The sequence below is a fragment of the Mobula hypostoma genome, chromosome 8, assembly GCF_963921235.1.
Source record: "Mobula hypostoma chromosome 8, sMobHyp1.1, whole genome shotgun sequence".
Taxonomy (NCBI): Eukaryota; Metazoa; Chordata; class Chondrichthyes; order Myliobatiformes; family Myliobatidae; genus Mobula; species Mobula hypostoma.
In genome coordinates, this window is record NC_086104.1 from 130,822,590 (window position 1) to 130,839,849 (window position 17,260).

A 17,260-nucleotide genomic window follows, 5' to 3' on the forward strand; every position below is an offset into this window, starting at 1 on the left:
AGAGAAGATTCATAAGGATGTTATCAAGGATGGTTTGAGTTTCTAAGGTGAGGCTGGATCGGCCAGAGATGTTCTTCTTTTTCTCGAGGATAAGAGGCTGAGGGGTATAAAATCAAGATGGGCAGAATATTACTGTACAGTAAGTCAGGGTCTTTATATATGCAGGTACAGCACTAAGGAGAAAGATGCAGTGTTGTCTCTAATTGCAAAATGAAGTTATATTACTACTGTACATTAATGAGACCACACTGAAGTACTGTATATAGCTTTGATCCTACTTAAGAAAAATTATACTTGCATTGGAACTTATTCAGATAACTTTTACTTATTAATTAGAATGATTTCTGAGATAAAGACATTGAACAATGAAAGAAGTTGAGCTTGTTGGCCTTTCACATACTATGTATTTCAGCTCTCCTTTCCCACTGTCAGAGGAAGTAAACGTATACTAGATCTCAGATGCACTGCCGAACCTCTCACTGGGGGTTAGGTTACTTCCCGTACAGTATAAGGTCCAGGTGATGAGAGGGATCTCATTGTTACACATGACACTTTGAGTAGACTTGAGTAAGTCTCCTTTCATGGGAAAATCTAAAACAACGTGTGATATTTTCAAATAAGATGGAGATGGGGATCTTCTCCTCTGAGTACCAAACCTATAGGATTCATTGAATATATTCAAAATTGTGAGACATTACTGGGCTTTGGCGGGGGTCAAACGTTCTGAAAAAGAGGCAGGAAAGTGGAGCCATGGTCAAAATCAGTTGGTCAGCATGGTGAACGTGGTCTTGAGGTTTTATGGTCTTTTATACTCCTGTTTCTTAAGTTCATTTTTTATAAAACAGACCGATATTAGATTTCCCTTGGTGATTTCTTATTGACAAGCACAATCACTTTTATCTTACCCCCTGTATTCATCTCTTCTCATCAGTCTCAGTACTCAGAACGGGGATGGGGTGAGTCATCTGGGAGCCGGCATGGACAGGACGGGCTGAATGGCCTACCCTTGCAGTAAACATTCCCGTCGGCGTGTGATCCAGGAACGTTTGTTGGGGCCGTGGCAGCCGGGGGAAGCGGCTGCGGCGGAGTGTTGGTGCCGGAAGTGTACGTGAGGTTGCGGACGGCTCGGGCAGCGATGGACGGGGCTCCGGAGATGACTGAGATGTACGACCAGGCGCTGCTCGGTATCCTGCAGCACGTCGGCAAGATCGAGAACTTTCTGGAAGTCTTCTTCGGGTTCCTGTACAGGAAAACCGACTTCTTCCGCCTGATGGTGCTGAAGGAAGATCGGCTGGGCTTCCCGCCCGGGGTGGCCGAGCGGCTGGCGCTGAGGGTGAGGGGTGAGGGGTGAGGGGGAGGGTGGCGGGCTAGCGGTTAATAGGAGAGGTGAGGAGATAGGGAGGTGGGGCAGGGAAGGGTGAGGGGGAAGTGGTAAAGTTGGAGTGCTGGAGGGGGCAAGACGGTGAGAGAGTGAGGGAGGGGGTGGCAAAAACCGGGGGGGGTGGAAATGGGGAAGAGAGTGAGGGGTAGTGGTAGGGGAAGTGGGACAGAATGAGTTGGGAGCTAGGAGGGGAGCGGAGATGAGACAGGAGGAGGGCTGAGGAAAGGTAGGGAGGGGTAGGTGGTGAAGTGTGATCCGGTGGAGGGAAGGGGGTTGGGGGGGAGGGGAGAGTATTGAGGTGGGAAGAGGTGTATTGTTTGTGACAGGATGGGGAGGGGAGCAGAGGGAGGGAAAGGGGAGGATAAAGGAGGTGGGTAGTGAGTAGTGGTGAGATGGAAGGAGTGGGCAAAGGGGTGCAAGGGAGATGGTGACGTGGTCAGGGGGGGTTGAGGGTTAAGAAAAAGGAATGTAGGGAAATGGAGTCACAAGAGAATGGGGCAGGGTGGGAGTGGGAGGGAGGGGCTCAGTTGCTCTGGTCAAACCTGAACCAGTGTCTGCTCCCAAAATCCAAATACACATCTTACCCCCAATACCTGAACAGCTCCATCAGTCCGAATCCTTCCTTCACAAGAATGTTTGGCAGGATCAAGCGGCCAGTTATAGGGAGAGGTTGGCTAGACTCAGTCTATTTCCGTGGAATATGGGGAAATGAAGGGTGACATTATAGAAATATTTAAAATTATGGAGGGGGGAGACAGAAGGTAAACAGTAACACAGTCTTTTCCCCAGGGTAGGGGAGTTCTAAACTAGGAGACTTTGGTTTTGGTTGGGAGGGGAAAGTTCTAAAACTCTTTCACACAGCGGGTGGGGAGTATATGAAATAAGCTGCTAGAAGAAGTGGTTGAGACAGATACAATGGTATCAGTTAAGAAGCATTTGGATGGGGTGGGCTTAGAGCATGTGGACCAAATGGATGGGATGGGCTTAGAGCATGTGGACCAATTGCAGGAAATTGGGTGGACACAGTGGTCAGCATGGACTTGTTTCGCTAAAGGGCCTGTACCCATGTGAAGTTGCTCTACGAATCTCCCGACCAAATCTACCACCCCACCTCTCTTGGGCCTGTGGATTGGAGGACAACCTTTTACACTTGCATTATGTGTAAAACTAGCGTTAACCAAATTTCAGGTAGCCTCTTTTTTTTCCACATAGTATGCACCAATACACAGTTTGAATAGTTTTCTCCAACATCCCCCCCTTCCCCCCCACTCAATCTCTGTCCTTGTATCCCTCATATTGTAGACCACATTCCCAGTTCTGGATTGCTGATCCATTTGCTTCATCAGAGGGACTTTCACAAACAAAGATCTGTTGCATTCTGTTGGAAACATTGCTGTCTCCCTGTGACTCCAGAATAGAATCGCACACCATTTTAGAGGACGTGGTAATACTAGCAGTATATATGAAAGTGCACTGTAATGAGGTTCCATTGCAATTACAGCAGCATGGAAATACCCCTCTGCCCCAATATCTAAATTTTTAAACACTCCACCATTAAAGAATGGCCTGGTGCAGCTCTCGCAAATTGCATTCTGATTTGCCCTTTATGTGTTCTGATTCCTAGGATCGAGGAAGGTCCAGAGGAGATTTATATAGAATAATCCCAGTCATGATACGTTTAACCTATGAGGAGTGTTTGATGTCTCTGGGTCTATACTTGCTGGAATTTAGAAGAATGAGAGGGATCTCATTGAAACTGACCAAATATTGAAAGGCCTAGATAGACTGAATGTGGAGAGGATGTTTACGATAGTGGGAGAATCTAGGACCAGATGGCACAGCCTCAGAATAGAAGGAAATCCATATAGAACAGAGTTGAGGGTAAATTTCCTTAGCCAGGGGGTAGTGAATCTGTGGAGTTAATAGTCGCAGATGGTTGTGGAGGCCAAGTTGTTGGGTATATTTAAAGCAGAGGTTCTTGATTAGTAAGGGCATCACAGGTTACAGGGAGAATGGAGTTGAGGGAAAACAAATCAGCCATGATCGAATGGCGGAGCAATTTCAATGGACCGAATTGCCTAATTCTGGTCCTATGTCTTACTGACTTATTCTGCAATCCAAAGGTTTGCATGAGGGTAGATGAACTAGGCACTGCAAATTATGCATAAGGTATGTGGATGGTGGGCGAGTGGGGGAGTATTTGACAGGCATATGAGAGAGAGAAGTTCAAAGTAAATTTATCAATACCTATATCTGTCACCATACACAACCCTGAGATTCATTTTCTTGCGGGCATACACAGTAAATCGAAGAAACACAATAGAATCAATGAAAGACCACACCCAACAGGATGGGCAAATAACCAATGTGCAAAAGACAACAAACTGCAAATACAAAAAAAAATAATAATAAATAAATGAGCAATAAATATCAAGAGCATGAGATGAAGAGTCCTTGAAAGTGAGCCCATAGGTTGTGGGAACAATTCAGTGATGGGGTGAAATTATCCCTTCTGGTTCAAGAACCTGATGGTTGAGGGGTAATAACTGTCCCTGAACCTGGTGGTTTGTGTTCTGAAGCTCCTGTCCCACCTTCCTGATGGCAGCAGCGAGAAGAGAGCATGGTCCAGATGATGGGGTTCCTGGTTGGTGGATGCTGCTTTCCTGCAATAGTGCTCTGTGTAGATGTGCTCAACAGTGGGGAGGGCTTTACCTGTGATGGACTGGGCCATATTGATTATTTTTGTAGGATTTTCAGTTCGGGAGATAGGCAGAAAATGGGATTGATGAATTTGTGAGCTTGCATTGGCTCAGTGGGCTGAATGGCCTCCTGTGTCATAAGGAATATGGAATATATGATCCAGAGGCAATTGCTGTTAGTGGAAGAGAGTTCTGTAGCCATGCATCTTGAAATTTAAACTTAATTCATGAAAGATTTCTTGATGTTTTTTCAAACTCTGCCTTTTTTTAATTTCCCAACTGTAGAAGTACTTTTACTGTCTCTTCTCAGTTCATCTTAGTTGCTTGAACTTTAAACCAAACCTTCCTAAACTTGTTGACTCTGTAAGAACAAAATCCCAGTTTGAGTAATCGTCCTGTGTAATTTAACCCGTGTATCATTCTGGTGAGGATATTCTGCACTCCCTTTTACCTATCCTTCCTAAAGTGTGGTGTTCAGAGCTGCTCGCAGCACTTCAGATGTGATGTTGCCGAGGTTTTGAGAAGCTGTACACCTTGTACTGCAAATCCTTGACATTTGAAAGGCCACCAGTCTATTAGTGTTTATGATTATGTTTTTGAACATGACTGTGACATTTCATTCATCTTGGATGCACCTCCTGGTGGTATCAAGAAACATGGAGAACTAGTCACAGCTAGTTCTTGGTCGTCATAAATAATTGCATCTCTACCCAAGCTGTTCTAGTGCAGTACTGTACTATATATGTCATCATATACAACCTGATGAAGGGTCTTGGGCTGAAATGTCAGCTGTTCACCCTTTTCCATAGGTGCTGCTGGCCTGCTGAGTTCCTCCAGCATTTTGTGTGTATTACTTTGATTTCCAGCATCTGCAGATCTTTTTTAGTACAATACTGGCCTCTACCAGGCAACGTGAAAAATAATTTTGGTATGTCTCGTTCACAAAGCCTGAACCAATTCAATCTAGCAAGTTACTGTCCAATCAGTATACTCTCAATCATCAGCAAAGTGATGGAAGCTGTCATCAAAAGAATCCTTACTGATCAATAACCTTCTTGCCTGTGCACAGTGTATCTTTCACTCGCACCACACTGAAATGGGCCAAGAGCTGAATTCTAGAAGTAAGGTGAGAATGACCGGCCATTATGTCAGATTAGAATTTGACCCAGAGTAGAATTGGGATATCATGGTAAAGATCAATGGGAGTGAAAGGAAAAACAGCCCAGTGGCTGGAGTCATACTAAAAGGAAGGTGGTCATGTTTGTTGGGGATAAGCATTTTAGTTCCAGGACATCACCAGAATTCCTTGGGGGCAGTCTTCTTTGCTCAACCATCTTCAGCTGCTTCATCAATGACCTCCTTCCAACATAAGGTCAAATGGAGGTGTTTGCTGATGATTTCTCAATTCAGTTTAATTTGTACCCACTGCTGAATGCAGCAAGACCAAGAAAATTCTCAGGTATGGGTTGATAACTGGCAAGTAAAACTTGTGGCTTTCAAGGGTCAGGCCATTTCTGACAAAGGAAAATCTAACTCTCTGCCCCGATTCAGTGACTTTACTATTGTTGAGTAGCTCCATCGTCAGCATCCCAAGGGTCACTGTTGACCAGTGATATGAATACCAGGGCTGTAAGAACGGGGTCAGAGCCTGGGTATCCTGCAGTAAGGACTCACCCCCGATACCCCAAAGGCAAAAGTCAGAGCAGAGCAGAAGAATAATACTAGCCTTTATTGTGAGGGTAGGGATGTTTTGTTAATTGGTATATAAAGAAGAGGCCATTAGAGGCTGTGCAGAGAACCTTCACTAGATTGATTTCTTGAAGATAGCTACAGATGGATATAGAAATGTTATGATGTGGAAGAAGATGTGATGATTTTATTGAAACAGGATTTGGTGGCGGATTGAGGAGTCATTGAGTAATATACAGCGTGGAAACAGACCTTTTGGCCCAGGGTCGGCAACCTTTTCGCCTCTGTGGGCCGGATCACGTATTAATGAGCGGACGGTGAGCCAGAATAATGCCATAAAAAACTTGAAATACAGTATGGGAATTATCCATTTAAATACATCTAGTTATGTTTTGCCTCAAGTTAATGAATAACGCATGCTAGAAAATCATTTGTGCTTAAGGTTGCCTACCCCTGCTGTGGCCCAACTTGTCTATGCTGATTAAGGGGCCTTTCTAAGCTCATACCTTTTGACTCATTATCTGCCTAAGCATCTCCCATACACATTTATCCAATTGTCTCTTAGATGTCTTTGTTGTTCTTGCCTCTCTGTCATCCGTGGTCATTGCTAACTTATTCTTGCCGTAGGACTCTTGTCTTTACAGAGTGTAAACTGATAAATGCTTCAAGCACCTCCCCCCATACCCCTGATTTCCATTTGATATTACATTCACATTATTAAACTGTTGACTAACTCATTAAATCCAGCACAACTTTCTCCCTTAATGCTTCTCGGGCATTGTTGCTGAAAACTATCTTGTGCATGTTCCAGAAATGTAAAATCTTGCAGTGAAGAATAAAGGCATTGTTTGTGGGATTTTCTCAAGTTTATTTGGAAGCCATCAGCTTCATCCCTCTGCTTGGCATCCGTTGAAATCAGGTTGTTCACGGTCTTGGAGCTGTAGTTCTCCTTACGAGCTTGCAACTACATATCTGTGCCACCACTTAAAATCTCTTATTTTCACCTCAATAATTTTAACCAAATCTGTTCCATTTTTGGCTCATGATCTGTTGAATGCCTTTGTTACCTCTAGATGTGGTAATTGTAACACTCTGTAGGCCAGGCCCTCATCTTTCACCCTTTCATGACTTGGAAGTCATTCAAAACTCTGCTGGTATCAAGACTCACAGAGTCCCTTTGATCTACTACTGTTCTGCTTTCTGACCCATCTTGGCCAGTCCAGTGTCATTTCTTTCCTTCAATTCTCATTCTTTATAAATCCTTTTGTTGTTTTGTCCCAATTCTGCTGTTTTGTGACTGTCCAAAATCTCAGTGCTGGTTTAATTCTTGCTCTGCACATCCCTGATTTTAAACACGCTGTTTCAGTTGAACTGGAATCTGAATCCTTGACTGATTTTATGCTTCTCCTCATTTCTCGTCTACAAGATTCTTGAAGCCTTCCTACCTCTCCATCATGCTTGCTTATGCTGGAAAGGTGAAATGAGAACAGAAAATTCTGGCAACAATCAGAGGTCAGACAGCACCAGTGGAAAGAGGAGCAGATTGAGCATGGCAGGGCAAAGACATTTGGTATTGAACTGAATTGACTTTATTTCTTACATCCTTCACGTATGTGAGGAGTAAAAATCTTTACGTTACATCTCCATCGTCACCATTAGAACTAGCAAAGAAAAAATTAAGTTAGTATTAATTTTCAGTTCTAATCGGTGGCCTTTTTCCTGAAATATTAACTCTTGCTTCTCTTTCTACAGACCTGCTGACTTTTTCCAGCATTTTGTTATTTTTATTTAAATACATGCTTGTATGGCTAAATCTCAGTTATTGTCCACGGCAGTACGAGATCCTTAAAGCATTTTGAGTTAGAACATAAATTCAGGTTGCTGTGACCTTGATGCCGAATATATTACCTATGTTCTGCAACTAACTAGCTCAGCTAAGACTAGGAATCCAGTGGTCTTGGTGAGTGTGGTGCGGCTTGGTAACAAAATGTATTTCAACAAATTAAATGATCATCTCGTAGATTTCTCTGAAATGCTCATGCAGAATATAGTTTGAGTAGATTATTGACAACATATCCAAAGGCTGCAGAATTTACTTGTCAGACATTATAAGTGGAGACTATGATTTTAAAAAAATCCTACTCGGTCCATGGTAACTACATGGACCTCAAACAGCATCCCAGGCAAATCACTTACTGCCAGGATTCCTACTGTGTGTCATGGGTGCCAAAGATCTCTCAGGTATCCTCAGAATAGAGAGTGCCCAGAGGGCTATTGAGGTGGGCGACTGGAGCCTTGCATCTGTTCATTGAGCCATGACATGGATACAATATCCGCAAATATTTCCCCTTTTCAAAAAAACGTTTTGTCATCATTTTTCTGAGCTTCCATTCTACACAATTCTTAAAATTTGTCTTTGTAACGGCCCTGGCATGTGCTGCTTCCTGACGTTTCATTACCAGGCAGCCAGTTGAATGATGCACATTACTTGGTACTGAACCATCAGCAGCTCCTCAAGACAAACCCTGAAAGCTTGGCATTTTAGTTTATCATTATTAATGAAGTTGACCATTTTAGATCTCGTCATTGATATGAGGATCAGGCCCTCACCTTTCTTTAAAAAAAAAGTGAATGCAATTCACATCCCCTCCATCACCCTTTGAAAATTTAGGGGAAAAAATTAGAAATTGATATATTTAATTTGGTCTGCTATTATTGTTCTGTGTTTCATTGTAACATTTTATGATTTAGTTCAAATCCTTCTTGATGATTCTTTCCAGTTCCTATATAATCAGGAAATTTTGGTTTGGATATTGCCAATTTAACTCAGTTGAAAGTCATTAAGCTGAATGCAGACCATCTAGAATTTAGGTTGCAGCTGTTCCCACACACAGCCTCAAACAAGAGCAACTCAAATCATGTTTGAGGGTAGCTAGCACAATTTAACTAAGTAGTACATTCAGTTCTCATTCAGGCAGCCAGTATATAGTGGGTAAAATCAGCCTGGGATTGTTTTTTTTTGCACTTCTGGAAGTGACTGAAACTAAAATTGATTTCAATTTCCTCAGCACTCAGTCCCTGTGGTATTAGTCAGTGTTTCCTGATCTGACAATGCTTCAGTTGTAAAGTTCTTAGATTTGTTTTTAAATCCCTGCATGACTTCCCTTACCCACTTCTATAATCTTGATGACCATGGTCCCCTAGAATCTCCATGCCCCCAGTTTTGAGCAGTTGTACCTTCTGTGCTCTACTGCTGTGGGACATGCCTTGAGCTGCTTGGGTTTGAAGCTTTGCAGTTCCTGCCCTGAATTTCCATCTCACTGTTTTCTTGTAGGATAAGTTTTTGATCACCTATACTAATTTTTCCTTATCTGACTTGGTATCAAGTTATTTGGATAATTGCCCTAATGAAGCTCCATAGGCTATTAACTATGCCAAAGGTTCTCTATAATTGCAGTTTATTGTTGATTGTAATGGAAGGCAGTGTAATTATGTGGCTGACAGCACCTGAATGTAGGTTTTCTAAGCTCATTCTGTATTAGGGTTCAGCAATTTTCTTTCAGATGTTGACATTTTAGTAATCTCTGCAACACACAGAGTCCATGCTTATTAATTTGGATGGTATACCACAACAACAAGGAATAATTTGTGTTTAGTGGATGTTTTAAGGAAGGAACAGGAGAAGGCCATTCAACCCAATAGTTCAATGTGATCATGTACCTCATCTTCCTTTTCCTGGTTTTGCCCAGCAATCCATCACATCCTTGCCTAATGAAAATATCTTGTGGTCACAGCCTTTGCAATCAAAGTGCAACTAATGTTACAACTCTTTTTTTTTAAAGGCTTTTAAGAAGTTTGAACACTACTCTATTCAAGACAATGAGAGACGGGTGAAAGAGATAGAAGAAAAACTTAAGAATAGGAAAATGGAGGAAGAGCAGTCCTGCGTTCCACCTCCTAGTCAGGAGGTGGAGGTTGATTCAACACCTGAGGAGCAGCCTCAAGCAGTGGAGATGGCTGATCAGAGCACAGAGAAGACTGATCAGGAGATTGCAGCAGATGCAGATGCACAGCACCCGGCCAATGTTGCTGCAGCTTCTGGACCCTTAGAGGGCGCCACCGCTGCACCAGATTCGAAAGAGGAGCCCAACCAGCCTTCCAAGTATGTGTGCACCACTTAAAACACAATAAGAAATAAGGTTCAATGTACAGATCTCGTGTATTCTGAGGAGATAGTTGGTGTATCCCCTTCTGCAGGCCCAAGGCAGGAGGTCTCAGCTTCTCTTTTGGGCATTTGGGCTCCATTTCACAATATAAGATAATGCAGATAGTCTGCTGCATTGCAGCTGTGTACCTGCAGACACACTGGGTTTTTTCTTTCTCTCGGTTTGATTGCTCCCTGATTAACATCATACCTGACTGAACCTTGCTCTTGCAGCTTGAAAGACACCGACTGAGATGGATAAAAAGGTTTAAAATGTCAAGTGCATGCATGTTGGAAGAACAAAGTGGAATGATGTAAGCTAACTAAAACAAAACGATGAGAAGCAACAAAGAAGCCTGAAGATTCTATACATAAATCTTTCAAGATGACAACCTAGATGATGAGATTGTTTCCTTTATAAGAATATTTATAATGAGAAGAATAAGAACACAAGAGAAATGAAGTCAAACTAAGTCTCCCTAAGTAACACTTGAAGCTTCAAATGGAGTGCTCTGACTATATCTAGGAACTACACTTTGAGAAAAATGTCAAGGCTTTAAGAGGGTAAGAGATTCACTGGAACGATAGCTCAGAGAAACTAAAATTGTTCCCTTTCAAGAGTATGGCTATGAAAAGCATTCCAGTCATAGTTTTGGTAGAGTAAATAAGGGAAAGTACTATGGCAGTGCTGATGTCCAGAATGTGTTTATTTAAAATAATTAAGAAAAGGTCTGAGGTGGTGATTTTTCTTAATGCAGCTGTGATCCAAACTGCACTGCCCTAAAATGGTGATGGAAGTAGATTCAGTTGTACTTTCCAAGAGAATTGTAAATATACTAACCACTGGCAGGTTAAAAGCAAGAGCAGGGTTGTAGAATTAAATGGGCACTATAATTAAGAGCTTACAAAGGGGTGATAGTCCTTTTGTATTTTTTTTATGTATAGAGTGGAGAGATAATATCAATATAATGATGTAATTTGCTCCAGTTTTTTCATCATAATTGGCTTCCTGTTCCTTCGTGCTGGCTGTATGTTTGAATCTGGTAAGGTTTTGCTCTAGTTAGGCTTGTTTTAACACTGGGCTGTTGTGGGGTGCTCCCTATGATGGAGCTGGTGAAGAAACTTTCACTACGGATGATGTAGCTTTATGGAGTAGCTCTCCACAGACTGCTTGCCTTTCTCCTCTCCTGCCAGCCTCTGTCCCACCCTCTAAAACACTGCTATACATTAGCGATCTTTCTTATTCCCTCCCAGTCCTGATGCAGGGTCTTGACCCGAAATGATGGCTTACCTTCCCTCTTTTTTCTACACAGATACTGCCTGACCTGCTGTTCTTCCAGCATCCTGCATTTTGTTTCAGCACAGTTCGTTTTTTTAAAAGAAATTGATCTGTACTTTGTCCACTTTGTTTCTTGTGGGTGTTTCAAATTTCATCCAGTGAGATCAAGTGGAAGTGTCTTAAAGTGCAAGAAGCCATTTATTCCCGTTGAGTATGAGTCGGACTGAGTGTACATAGATGTCGTGTATGGAGAATACAGAAGAACAATGGAAATCAGAATCAGGGTTACTATCACTGGCATGTGACATGAAATTTGTTAACTTAGCAGCAGCAGTTCAATGTAATACATAATCTAGCAGAGAAAAAAATAAATAAAATTAAAAAAAAATAAATAAGTTAATTACATATATTGAATAGATTTTTTAAAAATGTGCAAAAACAGCAATACTGTATATTTTTTTAAAAAGTAAGGTAGTGTCCAAAGATTCAATGTCCATTTAGGAATCAGATGGCAGAGGGGAAGAAGCTGTTCCTGAATCACTGAGTGTGTGCCTTCAGGCTTCTGTACCTCCTACCTGATGGTAACAGTGAGAAAAGGGCATGCCCTGGGTGCTGGAGGTCCTTAATTATGGACGCTGCCTTTCTGAGACACCCCAGAAGGAAGTAGCAGAAATCAGAAAATTCTTAAACGCCTAACAGTTTTCAAAGTCTATGTTGAAAATTTAATGATTAATAGTGTGTCAGATATTTGACTATTCACAGCTAAAGACACCAAAATACAGAATTAGAACAGAACTTGACCTTTTAATCTCTTTAGAAGCCAACAGCGACTCTTTTATGGGCGCTCATGGGTTAACAAAGACGTAAGTTCAGTCCCATACATAACTGCAACTGAACATCACATCTGCTGGATTAAGTAGGTTTCTCTGTGTAACAACGGACATATCCATTGTCCTTCTTTTTCCCCATCCATGATAACCCTTCCAGGCTGTACCAGTATCACATTGAAGCTCTTCAGGTAGGCATGCTTGTGAATGGGGTGAGGGGGAAGGATGGTCTATATGCTTTTCCTTTTAGAGTGATGTTACTTGGATTTTTCTGTAAATAAGTATACCAGTTTGGTCCTAATGAGTCTACATTTCCTTTATTTGCTAGCTATTGGAACGACCTAGTTTGGGCAACACCAATAGAATTCTAATATGCTGTGTGTGCACAATACAAAATCAGCTCTTTTTTTAGCATCATTTAAGAATCATACTTTAAAGGTTCAAATGAGATATCACACTAGTGTAGTGTTTCTCTTCAGTGTGCTGCTATTGATGGCGTTGTTAACCTAAGAATACTCACTGACAAAGGGCTTGAAACAGGAAAAACAAAATATACTGTACTATTAATATCTTGTCAGTGTTGTGGATGTGTTACATAAGTTCCACGCACTTACCAGTCTGTGTTTTTTTTAAAAAAAAAGCTGCATCTGACATTCTCTGTATACTTTCCTCCAATCATCTAATAAAATTATGCTCTCTCATGTTAGCCTTTTCCGTCCTGGGAACAAGGTGCTGACTGTCCACTTATGTATGCCTCTTATCATCTTATACACTTCATGATTTTATCTGTTGGTTTGCCTACAGAAAATGTGAAGAAAATTTTGACAGCTATAATGGGGCAGTGAGAGACAACTACGTTTGGTCCCAGGATTACTCAGACCTGGAAGTGAAAGTGCCAGTTTCCAAGCAGATTGTTAAAGGAAAACAGGTAATAGCTAATCACCAGAATCCACCCATCTCAAATTTTAATTTTGGGCTGGTATAATGTTCATTGCTGATGACTTCCACACCCCTGGGCCAGGAAGGACAAATCATCACCCAGGCTTTCTGTTCCTGTTGCCGTCTGTTGGAAAGCGTGCTTGTGTGTGTGGATAGATCTGTTGGATATAATTGGAATTGTGCTTGGCTGTGATGTTTTCACTGGTCCAGTATCTTGCTGTTAGTCAATATATGGACTACAGAGGAATTATTTCTTGAGTGGGGAGCTACCAGTTGGCCGAAGTCTATGAAACCAAACCCAAGAGAAGTAGATGCTTTGCAGAATAATAAGACTAGAGCAAATTGGTGCTAAAAACTGATTAAATTAGAATTGGATGAATCTCAACACTAGAGGGCATAGGGCATAGAACACTACAGAACAGCACAGTACACCACTACGTTGTGCCAACCTTTTAGCATACTCCCTAATGAATCTCCGCTCTCCTTGGAGGGGCCACTGGGTCTTAGTGCTCTCGGAGATGTTATCAAAACTCTTAAGATTTATGGAATGGCCTGTAATTCATATTGGCCTCTTTCAGTTGTGTTTTTTTTCTTGTTCTAGCCGGTTCTTTCTTTTTGCAGATTGGTGGTTTGGAGGTTTGGGTGATCTGGTAGTTTTTGCATGAGGGGAGCATCAGGGATATTTGGGTTTGTGAGTTTTTGTTTCATTTTCTTTTTGTGCAGGGAGCGTTTGTTGTCTTCCTTTCAATTTTCTGTATTCCATGGCTATCTGGAGAAGATAAGTTTCAGAATTGTATTCTGTATACATATTTTGATAATAAAATGAACCTTTGCCTTTACCACTATCTCCGTTTAAAAAATCCTACATCTGACATTCTTCCTATACTTTCCTCCAATTATTGAATAAGATTATGCTCTCTTGTATTAGCCTTATCTGTCTTGGGATAAGGTGCTGGCTGTCCACTCTATGCCTCTTATCATCTTATACACCTCAGTCTCCTTTGCACCAAAGAGAAAAGCCCTAGATTGCCCAAACTTCCCTCATAGGACATGCTCTTCAATCCAAGCAGCATCCCAGTAAATCTCTGCACCTAGGTATAAGGTGAGAATGGGAAGTTGAAAGGAACTGTGCGAGGCAAGTTGTTTTTTTGTTAACACTGTAGTACTTATCCAGAACGTGGCGCCAGGGCAGTGCTAACAGATACAGCAGCAAGGTTTCAGCGGTATTTAGATGATACATGAGCTGTCTGGGAGTAGAGGGATACGGGTCCTGTGCAGGAAGATTGCATTAGTTAGATTGGCATCATGGTCAGCACAGACGTGGAGGGCTGAAGGGCTTGTTCTTGTACTATACTTCTGAAGAAGGAATTGATTAAGTTGAGGTGCAGCAGTGTGTTGATGGTGCAATAGTTTGTTAGTCACACACTAACCTGCAGAGTGCATCAGTGTTTGAAACCCCTCCTTCATCCTCATAAATATTTTATATCAGTGGTGTTTTTCACTCAGTCGCAGTATATGTCACTGAAGCCTTGATTCAGTCTGTACCTGCGCAGTACAATATAGATTCTGGCAAACTGACTTGTCAGGATTCGACCACAATTTGTCACCTCAGTAGGGTTCTTTCAATTGGACATTTCTGATTTTTATTTACTTATTTATTTTATTTTAGAGATACAATGCAGAACAGGCCCTTCTATCCCAAGGAGCCATGCTGCCCAGCAGCCCATCTACTTAACCCTAAGGCTAATCACAGAACAATTTACAATCATCAATTAACCTACTAACCGGTACCTCTTTGGACTGTGGGAGGAAACCGGAGCACCGGGAAGAAACGCACACAATCACAGGGAGAACATACAAACTCCTCACAGGCGGCGCCGGAATTCAACTCCAAACTCTGATGCCCTGAGCTGTAATGGGGTTGCGCTAACCATTATACTACCATGGCACCTGTATTTTGTGGCTCAGTACATGGATATCTGGATCACTGTGGGATTAGACTGCATGCAAACAGCCCATAAATTGCTGCAACTCAGGAAGCTGAATGTTCACTGTCGTGCAATGTTTCCCAAGTTAATCCTGCATTTTTGAATTAATGCTGAGTTGAAGGAGGCGGTTTGTATATTTAAAAGAAAATGTGTAAACCCCAAAGCCATGGTGCTCCCAGTGTTATTGCCTGAGTGACCCACAAAGATGATGAGAAGCTTTTAGTAATGTGTCAAAATTTCACAAAATACTGGCTGGTGTTTTAAACTGAGTTTGGCAGCTGGAACTCTGGCATATAAATTATAAGTCAGAGTGTGATGTAAAATTTTGCTATTAATCCGGGTTGATGCTACACTTCTGTTCTTGGGACACATCGCACTGTTGAAGGTGCTGCCATTTGGTCACCATGTCTACTCAGATACAGTATCCAATCTCTCTTTGGGTTTGAAACTCTGTTGGCTTTCTCATTCTGATCAAGTGTCAGCTCTGAATGGTGACCTCAAAATTACGCTCCTGCTCTCTCAAGACCATTGATTCCCAGGAGGAAGGCTGGGTTGCAGACTACCTGTGACACAATAGCAGTAAAAAAAATTGGAGATTCTTTGGCCCATCAAGACTACCTGAGCTCTTTTGAAGAGCAGTCTAGTGATTACACCCTCTTTCCTCACATCAGTAGAATTTTTGTTTCTGTTAATTATTTATCCAGTTTTCTTTTTAATTTTGCTGTTGAATTCGTTCCCGTCATCCAGTTAAGCATAACATTGCAAAACTAATCACTCATTGACTGATGTCTTTTGGACACTAAATCTTCCATTTCAATTGAATGAAGAAATGCTTCACGGTATCACCCAAAAGTATGGATTAGTTTGTCAATTATCAGGTCTCAGAAAACTGAAGATTAGCACCAGATTGCAGCACTGCATGTAAAATGATTTGAATCTTTTCAGACAGATGTAAAATGTACTTCGAATATACCAGTAATGTGTTAAAAGTATGAAAGATAATTCGAATTTATCTTGTAGGTGTCGGTCGACATACAAAGCAACTGGCTGCGTGTGGCTGTGTTTGAAGGAGGGAATGAGAGAGTCATTGTGGATGGAAAGCTGACACACAAAATCAACACTGAAAACTCCATGTGGAGCTTAGAGCCAGGGCACTGTATTTTGGTAAGTCTGCTAGCACATGATATACTGTAGATGTCCTCAGAAGCGTGCCATTTGGCCCAGTCGCTCCAAGTTGGTGTTTATATCCCATGCAAGCTGCCTGCTGGACATCTTACTTTGTATGCCTTTCTGTGTCCCCAGCTTCCTCTTAAATCCACCATGAAATCAAACGCGGAAAGTAATCGGCACACAATTTAAAAATGCAAATTCTCAACCTAAATCATGGTAGAAGTTGTGTTAAATTTGTTTTGTGCTATATGAACGTGCATCATCCTTTTTTGTTTTACCTTCACCGCCTTTATGTCAAAGCCAAAACACAGGGCTTTAGCCTGAAGGCTATGGAGGAATAGCATAACTAAGTCAATTATTCCCATCAGTCACTGGCTACTGATTTGGCAACGGCAACATAGGCTGACACTGCTCTGTTCCTATCTTAGGCCGGCAGTTAAGTTGTAGCATCAGTATTGAAGCTAAATTAGCACAAACCAGGAATCAAGCCAATATCTTTCCATCTGAACCTAGGGTATTTATTCACTGGAGCAGCAAAACAGATTTTACCTTATTGAAGTTAAAAGTCCAAGTTGAATTTATTGTCAAATGCACAAGTACACATATTGCACAAATGAAATGTAAAGACTCTTCATTTATTATGTATGTATGCAGAATACAACTCTGAGATTACTTGCAGCCACATCACAGGCTCATGACGTCATTTAATTAAGTTACTTAAACAACACCATTCAAAAATTTTCAACTATGCAAGTCTGGTTTTGTTTGAATCAATGAACATTAGGCAAAATTGAGGGGACTGGCACAAAAGAAGGATTGAGGCCAGCATAGACAAGCCATGATCATATTGGGTGGCAGGTTAGGTTTGAGGGGTGTGTGTGCCTACTCCTCCTCATTATTGTGTAATGTATTCTTTATTCACAAGTGGATGCTGGAATGAATTGGGCCTGTGTTTTGCAATGAGTTCTCTTTTCAGCAAGTAGTTTTCTGTACCAGAACAATTAAACTTCACTTGTTGGGGAGAGTCTGGGGATGTGCTGGAGATTGTGGACTAGAAATTTATCCTCTGTGTGCATGGAAGCCC

The 17,260-nt window shown here is 41.7% G+C and overlaps 1 protein-coding gene across 1 annotated transcript in view; it reads left to right on the forward strand.

Moving 5' to 3' along the window:
• The first annotated feature begins 1,078 nt into the window (after nucleotides 1-1,078).
• The window catches only part of nudcd3 (NudC domain containing 3), a 35,807-nt gene continuing 19,625 nt past the window's right edge, over nucleotides 1,079-17,260 (forward strand). The window contains exons 1-4 of the mRNA XM_063055293.1: nucleotides 1,079-1,333; nucleotides 9,612-9,931; nucleotides 12,884-13,007; nucleotides 16,027-16,170. Coding sequence (XP_062911363.1) covers nucleotides 1,136-1,333; nucleotides 9,612-9,931; nucleotides 12,884-13,007; nucleotides 16,027-16,170 — 786 coding nt within the window. The 5' untranslated portion in view covers nucleotides 1,079-1,135. The remainder of the gene's footprint in view (nucleotides 1,334-9,611; nucleotides 9,932-12,883; nucleotides 13,008-16,026; nucleotides 16,171-17,260) is intronic.